The sequence below is a fragment of the Carcharhinus amblyrhynchos genome, chromosome 3 (genome assembly GCF_965287045.1).
Source record: "Carcharhinus amblyrhynchos chromosome 3, sCarAmb.v2.hapA, whole genome shotgun sequence".
Classification (NCBI taxonomy): domain Eukaryota; kingdom Metazoa; phylum Chordata; class Chondrichthyes; order Carcharhiniformes; family Carcharhinidae; genus Carcharhinus; species Carcharhinus amblyrhynchos.
In genome coordinates, this window is record NC_137326.1 from 59,430,632 (window position 1) to 59,449,135 (window position 18,504).

The 18,504-nt window shown below is 42.9% G+C and overlaps 1 protein-coding gene across 5 annotated transcripts in view; it reads right to left on the minus strand.

Moving 5' to 3' along the window:
* dock3 (dedicator of cytokinesis 3) overlaps positions 1-18,504 on the minus strand; it is a 965,674-nt gene that overhangs the window by 41,992 nt on the left and 905,178 nt on the right. For all 5 annotated transcript variants that reach the window (XM_080184500.1, XM_080184509.1, XM_080184492.1 and 2 more), the window contains one exon: positions 11,128-11,244. In XM_080184500.1, the coding sequence (XP_080040626.1) occupies positions 11,128-11,244 (117 nt within the window). The remainder of the gene's footprint in view (positions 1-11,127; positions 11,245-18,504) is intronic.

An 18,504-nucleotide genomic window follows, 5' to 3' on the forward strand; every position in this document is an offset into this window, starting at 1 on the left:
GAAGGTCCCATTAGACTGGAAGATAGAAATGTAACTCCATCATTCAGAAAGGAAGAGAGATGGAGGCTGGAATTTTCCCGTCCAGCTCGCCAGTGGAATTTTAGTGGGTGGGTTGCGGAGAATGTGAAACACCATTGACTATTGGGTGGGAATTTTAGAGTGATAGAGGTTTACAAGCATGGAAACAGGCCCTTCAGCCCAACTTGTTCATGCTGCCCATATTTTTTTTTTTTTTTAAAACCTTTAGGCTAATCCCAATTGCCTGTATTTGGCCCGTATCCCTTTATACCCATCGTACCCATGTACATAAGAAATAGGAAATAGGAGCAGGAGTAGGCCATCTGGCCCTTCGAGCCTGCCCCGCCATTCAATAAGATCATGACTGATCTGTCGTGTCTCAGTTCCACATTCCCGCCCTCTCCCCATAACCCTTAATCCCCTCTCTTATCAAAAACCCATCAACCCGCGTCTTAAAATTATTTAGCGAGGTAGCCTCCATCACTTCAACGGGCAGAGAATTCCAGAGATTCACCACCCTTTGAGTGAAGAAGTTCTTCCTCAACTCCATTCTAAACCGTAACTATCTAATGTAACTATCTAAATACTTTTTGAAAGATAAAATTGTACTCGCCTCTACTACTACCTCCGGCAGCTTGTTCCAGACACTCACCACCCTCTGGACACTTTTGTATCTCTCCCCTCTCACCTTAAACCTATGCCCTCTAGTTTCAGACTCCCCTATCTTCAAAAGATATTGACTATCTATCTTGTCTATGCCCCTCATTATTTTATAGACTTCTATAAGATCACCCCTCAGCCTCCTACACTGCAGAGAATAAAGTCCAGTCTATTCAGCCTCTCCTTATAACTCAATCCAACAAGTCCCAGTGGCATCCTAGTAATTCTTTTCTGCACTCTTTCTAGTTTAATTTCCAGCTTTTGAACCAGTACAACCGGAGAATTCTGCCCAGAAAGTGGGAAATTACAGATCAGTTAGCTTATCATCTGTTGTAGGGAAAAATACTGGAAGCTTTTATTAAAGAAGTTATAGGATACTTGGATAAGTTTAAGGTAATAAGGCAGAATCAATATGGTTTTATGAAAGGGAAAGTAAGTTTAACCAACTTATTGAAGTTCTTTGAGGAAGTAATATGTGCTGTGGATAAAGGGAAACCAGTGGATGTAATGTAGTTAGATTTTGAGAAGTCTTTGATAAAGTGGCACATCAGAAGTTATTGTAGAAAATAAAAGCTCATGTTATAGGGGGTAACATACTGGTATTGATAGAAGATTGGCTGGCTAAACAGGAAGCAGACAGTAGGTATAAATGATTCATTTTCAGATTGGTAAGACGTAATGAATGATGTGCCACAGGAAGCAGTGTCGGGACTTCAAATGTTTACAATTTATATCAATGATTTGGATGAAAGGATTGAAGGGATGGTTGTCAAAATTTGCTGATGACACAAAGATAGGTAAACTGTGAAGGGGACATAAGCATTTATGAAAAGAAGTAGATAGCTTAAGCAAGTGGTCAAAGATCTGACAAAAGGAGAATAAATGGAGAAAATTGACCATTTTGGCAGGAAGAATCGAAAAGAAACACATTATCTAAATGGTAAGAGATTGCAGAGCTCTGAGGTACAGAGTAATCAGGGTGTCCTACAGTATGAATCACAAAGTCAAGTACAGCAAGTGATTAGGAACACTAACAGAATGTTATCATTTATTGTGAATTGAATTGAAAAAAAGATTGAGAGGTTATGTTTCAGTTACCAAAGGATATTAATGAGACTGCATTGGGAGTACTGTGTACTGTATTGTCTCCTTATTTAAGGAAGTATGTTTTCATGATGGCCACAAAGGACACAGGAGGATCACTGATAGATCTTCTTGTGAGCTTTGTGGAGTACAAATTTCCTCATTGAGTGAGAGAATGTGTTACTTCTTCTGTGTTAACAACTTTGAAGGAGGTGAAAAACAAGAAGTCATATTGCTGATGGCATGCGGGGACCTGACTTTCAGCATGATGAAAAATCTGACTTATCTGGATAGCCCTGACTCAAAACTTTTTAATGAGTTAATAGATCTGTAAAACCCACTATGATCCAATGAAGCCCTCTGTTATACTCCAGAGATACTGCTTCAACATGGCCAGCAGAAACCCCGGAAACCTGTCACTGAGTTTGGTTAGGTTATGAAAATTAGCAGAACATTGCAAATTTGGACTGCCTCTAAATGAAGTCATAGAATCCTATAGTGTTGAAGAAGCCATTTGGCCCATCGAGTCTGCACCAACCATGATTCCACCCACGTCCTAGCCTCGTAATTTCACTTAGTTATCCCACTAGTCCCTCTGACACTAAGGGATGACCAATCAACCTAACCCGGACATCTTTGGAGTTGTGAGATAGATTAGCATGTGGCATAAATAACTACCCAAAAGAAGCAGAACCGAATCTGGATTTGAAGAAAACCACTGATATAGCCATATCACTGGAGAATGCAGACAAAGGGGCTCAAGAGCTATAGGGGGCATCAGGCAGAAATGCCCTTCAGCCAACGGGCGGGACCTCATGTAAGCAGTCCTAAGTGAAGAATGCTTGTGTAAACCAGTGTTAAAGGGCCCACACGATATCAGAACTCTAATAACGTTACCAGGCAGTCAAGGGAAGGCAGTGACGATCTCAAGAGTGTTTGAAAACATACTTTAGAGAAGTGCAGATGCGATACAATGGATTATTGCAAGTGCTGTCAAAGGGCACAGGCAAGGTGAAATTTTAGGAACAGGAAAAACGCATGCTGCCCAATGAAGAGATCAAGGCCAGCACCTGACCATACCATACAGGTATCCCCGCTTCCAGCGATAGGGACAAAACAACTGAATCACATCATCACAACAACAGTTGTTGCTATAATGTCAGAATTACTGGTAAATGGCCATTCCTTGAAGATGGAGGTGGACACAGGCTGCGATCTCAGTTATCAAAGAACAGACACACAAGTGTCTCCAACCTGGAAGACACAAAGGCCAGACTAGCCACCTACATGGGGGAACCTTTATAAATAAAAGACATCACAATGGCCCCAGCAGCAATCAGTTCATCTCCCACTCATTACATAAGACCAAGCCTTATGTATAGAGATTGGTTCTAGTAGATCCAGCTGAACTACTTGGAGAATTTCGGGCTAGGCATGGAGGAATTTTGCAAAGTTGTCAATAGATACCCTGGAGTTTTCCAAGATCCTCAAGGCCAAGATCTTTGTTGATCCTAATGTTACATTTGGTATTCTACAGCAAGACGAGTTTCATACTGGTCTTGCTGAGCAGCACGGTAACAGAGGTTAGCACTGCTGCCTCACAGCTCCAGGGACCTGCATTTGATTCTCGGCTTGGGTCACTGTCTGTGTAGGGTTTGCACATTCTCCTCGTGTCTGCGTGGGCTTCTTCCGGGTGCTTGGGTTTCCTCCAATAGTCCAAAGATGTGTGGGTTAGGTTGATTGGCCATGCTAAAAAATTGCCCCTTGGTGTCCTGAGATGCATAGATTAGAAGGATTAGCGGATAAAATATGTAAGGATATGGGGGTAGGGCCTGGGTGGGATTGTGGTTGGTGCAGACTCAATGGGCCAGATGGCCTCTTTCTGCACTGTAGGGTTCTATGATTCTATGATACTCTCTGTTAGAGAAGGGGAAATCTGAACTAGGCGTTTTGAAAGTTTAGATATAATAAAGCCCATGCAATTTGAAGAATGGGCAGTGCCTGTAGTCCCATATAAACAATTAAGTCTATTGGGTTTCCAAACTCAATAGGTACCCTCTGCCCTGAATCAAAGACCTATATTCCAAGTTAACAGATGGCTGTATGTTCTCCAAATTGGGCATGCCTTAATTCAGCTTGAATTAAATGAGTTCTCCCAGAAATATGCAACAATCAACATGCACAAGAAACTATATGAGTTTACCCGTTGGGGTCTCATCAGCATGTGTCATTTTCCAACGAATCATGGAGAACATTCTTCAAGGGCTATCCAAAGTAGCAGTGTGCTTAAATGATGTAGTGGTCATGGGGGGCTTCAGAACAGGAACACTTGGCAAACTTAGCAAAGGTCTTGCAGAGATTTTCAATACCAGGACTGCCCTTGAAGAGGGAGAAATGTGTCTTCCAAGCAGCTGAAATAACCTATTTAGGCTACTGGGTAAATGGCAAAGGGTTGCATCCAGTAGAGGATAAGGTAAAAGCCATCAAAGAAGCACCAACTCCAAGGAACATTCCAGAGTTAAAATGCATCCTGGGATTAGTAAATTTTTATTGAAAATTTATCCTGAATTTGGTTTCCATGCTGGCTTCCTTGCACACCCTATGAAAATGTCAGAGATGGTCCTGGGAACTCCGCAAGCAGAGGCCTTCACCAAAGTCAAATATCATCTACTGTCATCTAATTTATTGGCCCATTTTGATCCCAAGAAAGAACTTATGCTGACCTGTGACACTTCCCCATATGGGGTTGGAGCAGTGCTTTCACATTGCTGGAAAAACAGGACAGAAAAGAACATTGTGTATGCATCTATGACCTTTTTGAATGTGGAACGAAGATACTCGTAGATTGAGAAAGAACAGTTTTGATTGTATTTGATGTGAGAAAGTTCCATCAATATGTCTATGGCAGACGTTTCATAATAGTTATTGACCAAAACTTGTATTGGAATTTTTCAAAGAGGACAAGGCAATCCCCCCATTGCCTCCGCCCAGATGCAGTGTTGGGCCTTGTTACTGGCAGACTATGAATATCTTCTAGTGCACCGCCCTAGAACCCGAGTAGCTAATGCTGATGCACTGAGTTGCCTCCCATTGCTTACAAGCTTGGTTCCTTTATCAGCAAAAGAAGTTGTTGTGATGATCTGAAATTTTTTGGAAACTCTGCCAGTGTCTGCAAGGTAGATTAAGGCCTGGACACAAAAGAATCCAATTTTGTTAAAAATAAGGCACTTGATCCTACATGGTGGATTCCAAGAAAGAAATGAAACTCTACCTAGCTAAGAAAGGTGGGCTTAGTGTTGAGGATGGGATCATTCTTTCTTTAGTAGTTATTCCACCATCCTCAGGATGCCGTCCAATTGTAACAAAACTACACAATTGACACTCTGGAGTATCAATGATTAAAATGCTGGCTAGGACTTATTTCTGGTGGCCTGGCCTCAACTCAGACACCACAGACTTAGTAAAACAGTGTGACGTGCCAATGAATCAAATTCTCCCTCTCTCAACCTCCCTACACGCAAGGGTGTCAGGCCATGGATGCGCATATATGTGGACTTTGCAGGGCCTTTTATAGGTTTCATGTTCTTACTCATGATAGATGCACACTCTAAATGGTTGGAGGTGCACCACATGGATTCCACAACTTCTCAGACTACCATTAAAAAATTATGACAAAGCTTTTGTATGCATGGAATACCAGAAGCCCAAGTTTTGGATAATGAGACAGCCTTTACTAGCAGTAATTTTCAGAACTTTGTGCTCTCTAATGGTATCTGACACATCTGAACAACAACTGATCACTCTTAGTCAAGTGAATGGCAGAATAGACAGTTATACCCTCAAAAATGGCACAAAAAACTGGCAGTATTCATAGAGATCAAATTGGCACCATTTTTGTTTGATTCTAAGACCATACCATACACAATAACCAGAGTTGCCCCAGTAGAAGTGTTAATGGAATGGTGACTTTGTATCAGACTAAGCCCACTGTTCCCAAACCTGGCAAGGAAGGTGGAAAATCAGAAAAGAAATCAAGGGCAGAAAGACCATTTGAAATGGGTGAGCTTGCTCATGTAAGGAATTTTGGAGATGGTCCCAGTTGGGTCCCTGGGATCATAACTGAGAAAATGGGGGCAGTACCTTATAAGGTTAAATTCCAGGGTAAAACCTTAAAGAAACACCTGTGCCATCTCAGAGGCAGGGAGGGAGTCAGCACCTAGCAGGTCTTACTACAGGCCATGTAGATGACTGCTGCCAGTGTTAGCCCTCAGCTCGAAGCCAACTCCTCGTTAGCCCTTCCGCATAGTGAAGGTGTGGACTTGGAGATGGAGATGGAAACTGAAGAAGTGGGCTTCCAGACTGATACAGAATCTGAGGAGAAACCTGCACCGATGACCCTGTGATGCTCCCTCCAGAAACGAAGGTCCCCTGTTTAATTTATACCACCTGACCTAGTCCAGCCTTCGACGGACCTCAGACCAAGTGCTAAGTAGTAGAAAAGGCCTCTGGCAATGAGGGTACTGGGGGACCCAAGTGGGCGGAACTATTTCTCTTAGAGTGGTGGAAGCAGTCTTTGAATATTTTTAAGGTAGAGGTGGATACATTCTTGGTAAGCAAGGGGGTGATAGGTTATCGGGAGTAGGCAGAATGCAGATATGAGGTTACTATCAGATCAGCCATGATCTTATTAAATGGCAGAGTAGGCTCAAGGGTTGAATGGCCTAGTCCTGCTCTCTGTTGGTATGTTCGTATTACAGGTGATGACAAAAGCTTGGTGAAAGGTATAGTTTTAAGGGTGCATCATTAAGAAAGAAAGAAACAAGTGGAGAGATCTGGGAACGAATTCAAAAAACTTACGGCCTTGGCAGAGAAAGCTTGGCTACTAATAATGGAGAAATTAAAATCAGGGCTGTGTGAGAGGTTTAGAGGAGTGCAGAGACCTTGGTGTGATGTGGAGCTGGAAGAGATTACATAGATAGCAAGGGCCTAGGCTAGGAGGTACTTAAACATGAAGATGAAAATTTTAAAATCAAGGCATTGCTGAATAAGTAGCCAATGTAGGTCAGTGGATGGGTTATGGGTGGATGAGACTTAATATGAGTTAAGATACAGCAGCACAGTTTTGGATGATGGAATTTGGAGGCCGAACACGTGCACATTGGAACAGTCAAGTCCGGAAAGAAAAAAAGTCTTGCATTTACTTTAAACCTCATGACCACTGGATGTTTCAAAGCACTTTATGAACTAATAAAGTACTTCTCAAGTATAACAAAGGTATGGATAAGGATTTCAACAGCAGATGAACTAAAGCGGGGGTGGAATCGGGCAATGTTACAGAGTTGGAAATAGATGGTCTTAGTGATGGTGCAGAGATGCAGTGGGAAGTTGATCTTGTGGTCAAAACTGAATACCAAGATTGTAGAGTCTGGTTCAGCCTCAGACAGTTGTCAGGTAGAGGGCCTGAATATTCAACTTTCAACTGGAAGGTTTCCACTGAGTTTCTCCCTATATTGCATTCATCTGTGCCTGTCTTCAAAATATAATAGGAACAAAAATTAGCTCGAGGATTTTTCCAGTAGAAGTGACAGTGATCAGATGTGGGGACCTCAAATAATTTTTCCCTTCTTATTCAGATGTATTGAGGATATATATTGGACAATGGCACAGGTTGCAAAATGAACCCAGGCACTTTCTAGTCTCAGTGTGACACTAAGCAGTGCCATTACACAGAGTTTAAAGATCTCTTAACACACTGCACTAATCAGCAAATGGGTGAGGGTGAGGGTGACAGAAAATAATTTCCACAGGGTACTGACGCAAGAACCTCACTGTACTGTAACTTGTTTTTCCACATTGCCTTAAAAGAATTCAAATATCTGTTTGAAATGTAAACATTATGGAAATAATATGTCCCCTTCAGTTACATCTCAAGATCATTTAGTAAGTAAGCAAACTGCATCCAGAGAATTGTCATGGAAATAGTAGCCTTTGAGTCTGGATTTTCCTCCTCTCAGTAAGAATGCTTTCAGACTTTTTAAAGCTGTGCTTCTAATTAGTCTGACAGTTTTCAATGTAGCACCTTCTTTTTTAGACATAATTTACAAATTTGGGATAATATATTGCAGGTTTGGGTTGGAATTCTCTTTTGCGGCATTCCTGCCAAGGATCATCCATTTACCAATCCTGCATTCTCGGTGGAGGGTCTTGCTTGGTGGATTAAAGAATTGGCATTAATGTTATAGATCTATGTACAACCCACACTCGTATTGAGTTCGGCTTGTGGTGAATGTCAATGAATTTAAATACAGCCATCCAGGGTTAGTGGGTGTTCACTGATTGAGATCTAAATAGACTAAAGAGATAAAAGTTTCTCTTCCATGGTGGCTGTGAGGGACCCATGTGAGATCAGTTTGAGTGGTATGGGCCCACAGCATGAAAGAATTTGGCAAAAAATCAGTAAAGTTATTTAACAAATCACATGTTGAACGGTCATATTGTTGGCATGGAGTTTGTAAAAATTCATTATTTGAATGTGGGTGTCATTGTCAAGGTCAGCATTTATTGTCCATTCCTTGCTTCCCTTTGAGTAGATGCTAGTGAGCCACAATGTTGAACTACTAAACTCTTTGTGCTGAGTGTACTCCTGCAATGTTCTTAGGTTGAGAATTCTAAGGTCTGGACATAAGGAAGGAACAGCGATTATACGTCAAAGTCAAGGGAGTTAGACATAGCTCTTGGTGTTAAAGGGATTAAAGGATATGGGGGGAAAAGTGGAAACAGGTTACTGAGTTGGATGATCAGTCATGATCATTATGAAAGAAAGAGCAGGTGAAAAGTGCCAAATGATCTACTCCTGCAACTATTTTCGGTGCTTCTACATTTCTGATCTCCAGACAATCCTACACACCCCCACCTTCTTGCCGGCTAAGGCCACACCCCTCATTCACTGGCATCAGGCACCCTCATCAGCTACCCTCTGCCCTGCCAACCCTCCAAACTGGGCAACGGCTATGGGGTCACCAAAAGCCCTCCTTCAGTCCCCAAGCCCCTCCATGCTCCCCCCTTCCCCTCCTTTGCTGGCCTCTGTTTAGGCACTGTCAACATTGTACCCTTCCTAAAACTGAAATATGCTAATCTGGTTCATGCCTTCACTGGGCAGAGGAACCAGATTACATAAGGGCATGGGGCAGGGAGAATCCCAAAGGGGGTTCTCCTTAGCGCTTAATGCACTATGATCCCTCATGGTAGAGTTGGCATTAGTATTGTAGATCTATGTCCAATCCACACTTGTATTGAGTTTGGCTTATGGTGAACATCAATGAATTTAAATACAGCCATCCAGGGTCTGTGGGTGTTCACTGATTGAGATCTAGCCTAGACTAAAGAGATAAAAGTTTCTCTTCCACAGTGGCTGTAAGGGACCCATGCAAAATCAGTTCCAGTACGTATGGGCCCAAAGCATAAAAGCATTTGGCAAAAATTCAGTCAAGTTATTTAACAAATCTCAACATGTTGAACAGTCATTTTGTTGGCACGGAGTTTATAAAAATTCATTATTTGAATGCAGGTTTACTGGCAGAGTCAGCATTTATTGCCCATTCTCAAGTACTGCATGGCTCCAATGCAATCTGCACATGAGCGTGCATGGCCGTAGAATCACCACTGTAGTCACAGCGATGGTGATCATGAAATTATTGGATTGTCGTAAAAAACACGCTGGCACACTCATGTCCCTCAGGGAAGGAAATCTACCATCCTCAGCCAGTATGGTCTACATGGAGCTCCAGATCTACAGGTAACTCTCAACTGCCCTCTAAAATTGCTCAGTTGTATTAAACCACAACAGAAAAGTCAGATAAGAATAAAACAAGATGGATTATCTGGCATTGATCTCAACACTGGCTATGACAAAGGCACACCTAGCCCATTTGGTCTTACAAAGTCCTCACTAACATTTAATTCCAAAATTGGGAGGGCTAGTCAATAGACTAGTCAAGCAGCAGCCTAACATTGCTTTCCTCAAGAAATTATACTTTGTCACATCACTAGGAAAAGGCACTGAGATTCAGAATGTACTCATGATGGTATATTTCAATGTTCATCACCATGGGTGGCTTGGTAGCACCATTACTGACGAACTGCCTGAGTGCTGAAGACGCATCTGCCAGTCTGGTTTGCACCAGGAGGAAAAGCTACTTGACCCCACCTTCAACAATTTACCTGCCATAGATGCATCTGTCCATGAGCGTTTTAGGACGCTTAGCAACCATACAGTTCCATCTTCACACAGAGCAAACCCCCCAACATGTTGGGTGGCAGTACTAATGGGATAGATTCAGAATAGATCTAGTACCTTAAATATGCCCTGTGGGCCATCAATAGCAGCAGAATTGTATTCAACCACAATCTGTAAAAACATGATCTGACATATCCCTCAATCTACTATTACCAACAAGCCAAAGGACTAACTTCAATGTGATGTGCAGGAGAGCGTACAAAAAATAAAGTACTAGCCTGGTGAAGCAAAACATAGGACTACAAACATGCTAAACAGTGCAAGGAGCATGGAATAGACAGAGCCAAGCAATCCCACAAACAACAAATCACAACTAACCACTTCCCCTGACATTCAATGGCATTACCATTGTCGAATATCCCACTACCAATGTTGCGGGATGTTACCATTGACCAGAAAGTTAATTACTGTGGCTACAAGAGAGGTCAAGGGCTAGAAATGCAGTGATATGTAACTCACCCCTGACTCCCCAAAGCCTAAGGCACAAATCAGAGCGTAACACTTGCTGGATGAGAACACTTCCAACAATACTCATGAAGCTCAACATAATCCAGCAGTTTACTTGGTTAGCACCACATCCACAACTTTAAACATTCACTCCCTCCACCACTGCACACAGTGGCAGTAGTGTGTACCACCTACAAAACTGACCACAACAACTTGCCAAGGCTCCTTCAACAGCAACTTCCAAACCCACAACCTCTACCATCTAGAAAAGATTAGCAGGCACTTGGGTATCACCTTCAAGCTTTCACGATCCCTTTGCAAGCCACACCATCCTGATTTGGAAATATATTGCTGTTCCTTCACTATTTCTGGATTAAAAATCTGGAACTCCCACCTAATAGTAGTGATTCAAAAATATGGTTCAGTATCACTTTCTGCAAGAAATTCAAGACGGGCAATAAATGCTGGCCCTGCCAGTGATGTACCCATCCTATGAATGAAAAAAAATGCATGATATGAACAACCTTGAACACAAAACAAAAACATTCTCATAAAAAAAAAATCACAGTTTGTCTTAAGGTACATAAGTACAAACTCAACCATAAAGGTAGGCTAATACTCACGTGGCAAAGGCTGGACCTCATCATCTGGAACTGATCTATTAGTTTCTTATGCAGGGGTCGCATTTCTGGATGCACCAATTTCTCATGGATTGCCAATCCCACTCCAAGGATATGAACCTGGTGACAGGAATGACAGAGGTTATGCTGGTAAGGGAGGAGCAATCTGGGAAAATTATATGCACTAAAACTGCACTATGAATCTGATCACTAACATCAATTTTTTTAAAAAATCTCTTCCTCAGTCTGAATGATTTTTCTGTTACTGGTGGCCTTCATTGCTTTGATGCTGGAGGTACATGGAGTTAGAGTTAAAGTGGGTTTCATTAATGTGCAAAAAGAACTAAATATTTTCCCTTGGCATCACCTTTCCTTTTTGAAAGACGCATGGCTCACCAAAATTGCGATTCCTCCAGTAGGAATGTCTGCTGACTATTTGACAGTGGACAAATAACATTCATCCTTCAATCCTTCAACATCCTTTGAGCTGTCTGTGGTCAGTATTTGTTTGCACCCTTGGATTTCCCCTATAGCAAGCTCCGTATTTCAGCAGTTTTGCTGCAGAGAGTTGGGGGCAGAGTACGGAAAGACATTGGAAAATAATTATTTTTAAAACGTTGAAACAAAATAGATGGAGCACATGGTGTAACAACACAAAATAACAAAACAGCTGAAGTATTGACCAGGTATTTTGTGTCAGTCTTCATGGTGGAAGACACAAATAACTTGCTAAAAATTGATGACAAGGCAACTATGGCAGGTGAAGACCTAGAAACTATCATTATCACAAAAAAGGTAGTGTTGGGCAAGCTAATGGAGCTAAAGATAGACAAGTCTCCAGGCCCTGATGGAATGCATCCCAGGGTGCTAAAAGAGATGGCGGGAGAAATAGCAAATGCACTAGTGGTAATTTTTCAAAATTTGATGGACTCAGGGATGGTTCCCGCAGATTGGAAAATTGCAAATGTGACACCACTGCTTAAAAAAAGGAGTTAGACAAAAGGAGGGTAACTATGGGCCAGTTAGCTTAACTTCTGTGGTGGGAAAATGCTTGAATCTATCATCAAGGAAGAAAAAGCGAGACATCTGGATATAAATTGTCCTATTGGGAAGATGCAGCATGCGTTCATGAAGTGCAGGTCATGTTTGGTCATAAGGATAATATCAGGGCGGTAGTAAGGGAAGATATAGGCTCCAAAGAGCAAAACGTGGAATCGTTGTGGGTGGAGGTAAGGAATAGTAAAGGGGTGGAAGACACTGGTGGGTGTGGCCTATAGGCCCCCAAATAATAACTTTGAGGTGGGGTGGGCTATAAACAAGCAAATAATTGATGCATGCAGGAATGGAATGGCGATAATCATGGGGGATTTTAATCTGCATATTGAGTGGATGACCCAAGTTGAATGCGGTGGGCTTGAGGAAGAGTTCTTGGAATGCTGTCGGGATAGTTTCCTTGAACAGTATGTAAGGGAACCGACGAGGGAGCGAGCTATCTTAGATCTGGTGTTGTGTAACGAGGCAGGTAGAATTAGGGATCATCTTGTGAGGGATCCTCTTGGGACAGGTGATCATAGTATGGTTGAATTTCTGATGCAGATGGAGGATGAGAAAGTAGGGTCCCAAACCTGTATTCTCTGTTTGAACAGAGGGTAGTATGATAGGATGAGAGTGGAATTAGCGAATGTAGATTGGGGGCGCAGATTGGTTGGTAGGACAGCTGAGGAACAGCGGAGGATTTTTAAGGAGACCTTTTTCAGCAGAAATGTATTCCCATGGTAAAGAAGGACTGTAGGAGAAGGGATAGCCAGCCGTGGTTATCGAAGGAAATAAAGTATTAAATTAAAAGCTGATGTGTTCAGAGTGGCTGAAAATAATGGGCGATTAGAAGAAAGGGAAAGATTTAAAAATCAACAAAGAATGACTAAGAAGGTGATAAAGAAAGGAAAGATAGAGTATGGAGTTAAACTAGCACTAAATATAAAAAATGACAGTAAAAGTTTTTACAAATATATAAAGAGAAGGCTGGCTAGAGTGAATGTTGGACTCTTGGAGGATGAGAGGGGGGATTTAGCGGTGGGCGATGAGGAAACGGCTGAGGCTTTAAGTAAGTTTTTTTGCCTTGGTCTTCATGGAAGAGGACATGAATAGTTTGCCGGATATTAAAGATAGAAGGATGGTCGGAGTTGAGGGCCTGAATGCGATTACTGTCACTAGAGAGGTAGTGCTTGATCGACTAATGGGACTGAAGGTGGACAAGTCCCCAGGACCAGACAGAATGCATCCCAGGGTTCTGAAAGAAATGGCAGAGGTGATAGTGGATGCCTTAGTAATTATTTATCAAAATTTGCTGGACTCTGGGGAGGTGCCAGAAGATTGGAAAACGGCTAATGTTACGCCGCTGTTTAAAAAAGGTAGCAGACGAAAGGCAGGGAATTATCGGCTGGTTAGTTTAACGTCTGTAGTTGGAAAAATGCTAGAATCCATCATCAAAGAAGAAATAGCGAGGCACCGAGAAAAGAATGGTTTGATCGAGCAGACGCAGCACGGATTCATTAAGGGGAAGTCGTGTTTGTCGACTTTATTGGATTTCTATGAGGATGTGACTAGTGCGGTAGACAGAGGGGAACCGATGGATGTGGTGTCTTTAGATTTCCAAAAGGCGTTTGATAAGGTGCCTCACAAAAGGTTGCTACAGAAGGTTAGGATGCACAGAGTTGGGGGTAAGGTGTTAGCATGGATAGAGGATTGGCTGTCTAATAGGAAGCAGAGAGTTGGTATCAATGGGTGCTATTCTGGTTGGTGGTTGGTGACTAGCGGAGTGCCGCAGGGGCCTCAACTGTTGACCATTTATATAGATGATCTGGAGGAGGGGGCTGAGTGTAGGGTGACGAAATTTGATGACACGAAGATGAGTGGAAAAGCAAATTGTGTGGAGGGTGTGGAAAGTCTGCAGAGAGATCTGGATAGGCTGAGTGAGTGGGTGAGGACCTGGCAGATGGAGTATAATGTTAGCAAGTGTGAGGTTATCCACTTTGGCAGAAAAAATAGTAGGAGGGATTATTATTTAAAAGGCGAAAAGCTGCAGCATGCTACGGTGCAGAAGGACCTAGGGGTCCTTGTGCACGAGTCGCAAAAACCCAGTCTGCAGGTGCAGCAGGTGTTCAAGAAGGCGAATGGAATGTTGGCCTTTATAGCGAGGGGGATAGAATTTAAAAGTAGGGAGGTCTTGCTGCAACTGTACAGGGTACTGGTGAGGCCCAAGCTGGAGTACTGTGTGCAGTTTTGGTTGCTGCATTTGTGGAAGGATATATTGGCCTTGCAGGGAGTGCAGAGGAGGCTCACTAGGCTGATACTGGAGATGTGGGGGTTAGCCTATGAAGAGAGACTAAATAGACTGGGTCTGTACTTGTTGGAGTTTAGAAGGATGAGGGGGGATCTTATAGAGACGTATAAGATAATGAAGGGGATGTATAGGGTAGAGGTAGAGAGATTCTTCCCGCTTAGAAAGGATAGCAGGATTAGAGGACACAGCCTCAAGATAAGGGGGGGCCAGTTTTGATCAGAGTTGAGGAGGAACTTCATCACTCAAAGGGTGGTGAATCTCTGGAATTCTCTGCCCGTTGAACTGGTGGAGGCTATCTCGCTAAATATATTTAAGTCACGGGTAGGTAGGTTTCTGATAGACAGGGGAATTAAGGATTATGGGGAGAAAGTGGAAAAGTGGAAGTGATACACTTCAGATCAGCCATGATCTTATTGAATGGTGGGGCAGGCTCGAAGGGCTAGATGGCCTACTCCTATTTCTTATGTTCTTATGTTGACTAATTTGGTGGAATTCTTACATGTGCAATGGGGAACCTGTGTACGTGGTGTATCTGGATTTCCGGAAGGCATTTGACAAGATGCTGCACCAAAGACTGCTACATAAGATAAAGGTGCATGATGTTACAGGTAATGTATTAGCATGGATAGAGGATTGCTTAACTAACAGAAAGCATAGAGTGGGGATAAATGGGTGTTTTTCTGGTTGGCGATCAGTGACTAATGGAGTGCCTCAGAGATCAGTGTTGGGACCGCAATTGTTTATGATTTACATAGATGTTTTGGAGTTGGGGACCAAGTGTAGTGTGTCAAAATTTGCAGATGACACTAAAATGAGGGGCAGAGCAAAGTGTACAGAGGATGCTGAAAATCTGCAAAGGGATATAGCCAGTCTAAGTGAGTGGGCAAGGATCTGGCAGATGGAGTACAATGTTGGTAAATATATCATCTATTTTGGTAGGAATAACAGCAAAATGGACTATTATTTAAATGGTAAAAAATTGCAGCATGCTGCTATGCAGAGGGACCTGGATGTCCTTGTGCATGAATCACAAAAAGTTGATTTGCAGGTGCAGCAGGTAATTAAAAAGACAAATGGAATTTTGTCCTTTGCTAGAGGGATGGAGTTTAAAAACAATGAGGTTATGTTTAAAGTATTGGTGAGGCCACACCTGGAGTACTGTGTACAGTTTTGGTGTCATTACTTGAGAAAGGATATACTGGCATTGGAGACGGTGCAAAGGAGATCCAAGAGGTTGATTCTGGAATTTAGAGGGTTGGCTTACGAGGAGAGACTAAGTAGACTGGGGCTATACTCATTGGAATTCAGAAGAATGAGGGGAGATCTTACAGAAATATATAAAATTATGAAGGGAATAGTTTAGATAGAAGCAGGGAAGTTGTTTCCACTGGTAGGTGAAACTAGAACTAAGGGGTATGGCCTCAAAATAAGGTGGAGCAGATTTACAACTTAGTTGAGGAGGGACTTCTTCATGCAAAGGGCTTTGAATCTGTGAAATTCTATGTCCAGTGAAGCAGTTCAGGCTACCTCATTTGAATATTTTTAAGGCAAGGATAGATAAATTTTTGAACAGCAAAGTAATTAAGGGTTATAGTGAGCGGAAGGATAATGGAGCTAAATCCATGAAAAGATCAGCCATGATCTTACTGAGTGGTGGAGCAGGTTCAAGGGGCCAGATTACCTACTCCTGTTCTAGTTCTTACGTTCTTAGGGTGTTGGGGGTAATACATTAGCACGAATAGAGAATTGGTTAGCTAAAAGGAAACAGAGTAGGCATAAATGGATCATTTTCAGGTTGGCAAGATCTAACTAATAAAATGTAACAGGGATCAATCAATGTGCCATTGTGCATGTGCAGATGTCTGATGCTGTGCATCTGCAATTTTAGCAGCAGGGATTTGATGGACAGAAAGAGAGCTGTCAGGTCCCTGCTGCTGCAGGCAGCCCCCAACAGCTTCCCCCCCCACCCACAATCACAGGGGATCACTGTTAATTGCGAGCCCCATAATGCAAGCGGCATCTAGCCCCCACTACCAACCCTTGCTGATTAGACAGATCCTGACCCAACCCCCGATCTGATCCCGTTGCAAAGTGGCCCCCCACCCCCCAATCCAATTGCACTGCAGAGTGGCAGTGGCCTCCCCTCCCAAATCCAAACCTGTTGCAGAGTAGCAGCAGGCCCACCACTCCCCCCCCACCCCACCTCCCCGATTTGGCTGCCCCCTTCATGTCCTGCCGTATTCATGCCCTGCTCCCATAGGCCCCACCCTCATCGGCCTGCCCCCTAACATTACCCAGTGGGCAGTGCCAAGGTGCCCACAGGGCATTGCCTAGGTGTCAGGCTGGCAGTGCACAGGTGCCAGGCTGGCAGTGTCAGGCTGCCACTGCCTGAGGGGCATCGCCCCCTTGCCCTCAGCCACCTGGGGGACCTGAGTGACATCTGATTCCAGCAGGTGAGACCAACATGACTTTCCCGTTCATCTCCTGGCAAGGCCATAGAGGGAAATCAGCCGGGCTCACTAAACTGAAGCAAATGAGAATTTAAATGAATTTAAATAATTTATTCAGCCTCTCACGGTAAATGGGCAAGAGGCTGACCTTGCTAGAAATCCAGCTGTCATAAAATTGCAAGAGCTGTGAAATTGACGTAATCCTGATTTTTTGTCTCACGCGATTTTACCGGCCCTTAATGACCATCACAGCATGTTACCATTGGTTACATTATAACAGATTCCAATATTATCATTGGTTACATCCAGTCTATTCAGCCTCTCCTTATAACTCAATCCAACAAGTCCTGGTGGCATCCTAGTAAATCTTTTCTGCACTCTTTCTAGTTTAATAATATCTTTTCTATAATAGAGTGACCAGAATTGCACACAGTATACCAAGTGTGGCCTTACCAATGCCTTGTACAACTTCAACAAAATGTCCCAACTCCTGTATTCAATGTTCTGACCGATGAAACCAAGCATGCTGAATGCCTTCGTCACCACTCTATCCACCTGTGACTCCACTTTCAAGGAGCTATGAACATGTACCCCTAGATCCTTTTGTTCTGTAACTCTCCCTAATGCCCTACCATTAACTGAGTAAGTCCTGCCCTGGTTCAATCTACCAAAATGCATCGCTTTGCATTCGTCTAAATTAAACTCCATCTGCCATTCGTTAGCCCACTGGCCCAATTGATCAAGATCCCTCTGCAATTGGAGATAATCTTCCTCACTGTCCACCAAGCCACCAATCTTGGTGTCATCTGCAAACTTGCTAATCATGCCCCCTATATGCTCATCCAAATCATTAATATAAATGACAAATAATAGTGGGCCTATTACTGATCCCTGAGGCACTCTGCTGGTCACAGGCCTCCACTTTGAAAAACAACTCTCTACAACCACCCTCTGGCTTCTGTTAAGGAGCCAATTTTGTATCCACTTAGATACCTCACCTGGATCCTGTGAGATTTAACTTTATGCAACAATATACCACACGGTACCTTATCAAAGGCCTTGCTAAAGTCCATGTAGTGGACTGTACTAATGTAGTAATCTGTAAACTGTCTGTGCTTTATATGCTCTGTCTGAGGCCAGAACTCTCCATTCACCTGACGAAGGGGCTAACCCGAAAGCTAGTGAATTTACTGTCAAATAAATCGGTTGGACTGAAACCTGGTGTTGTCAGACTTTTTACAAAGTCCATGTAGACAACATCAACTGCACTGCCGTCATCTACCTTCTTGGTTACCCCTTCAAAAAACTCAATCAAATTTGTGAGACATGATTTTCCACTCACAAAGCCATGCTCACTGTCCCTAATCAGTACTTGTGTCTCTAAATGCCTGTAGATCCTGTCTCTCAAAATACCTTCCAACAATTTACCCACCACAGACGTGAGGCTAACTAGCCTACAGTTCCTAGGCTTTTCCCCGCAGCCCTTATTAAACAAACGCACAACAACTCTCTAATCTTCAGGCAACTCATCAGTGACTATCAATGATTCAAATATCTCAGCTCGGGAACCCGCAATTTCCACCCGAG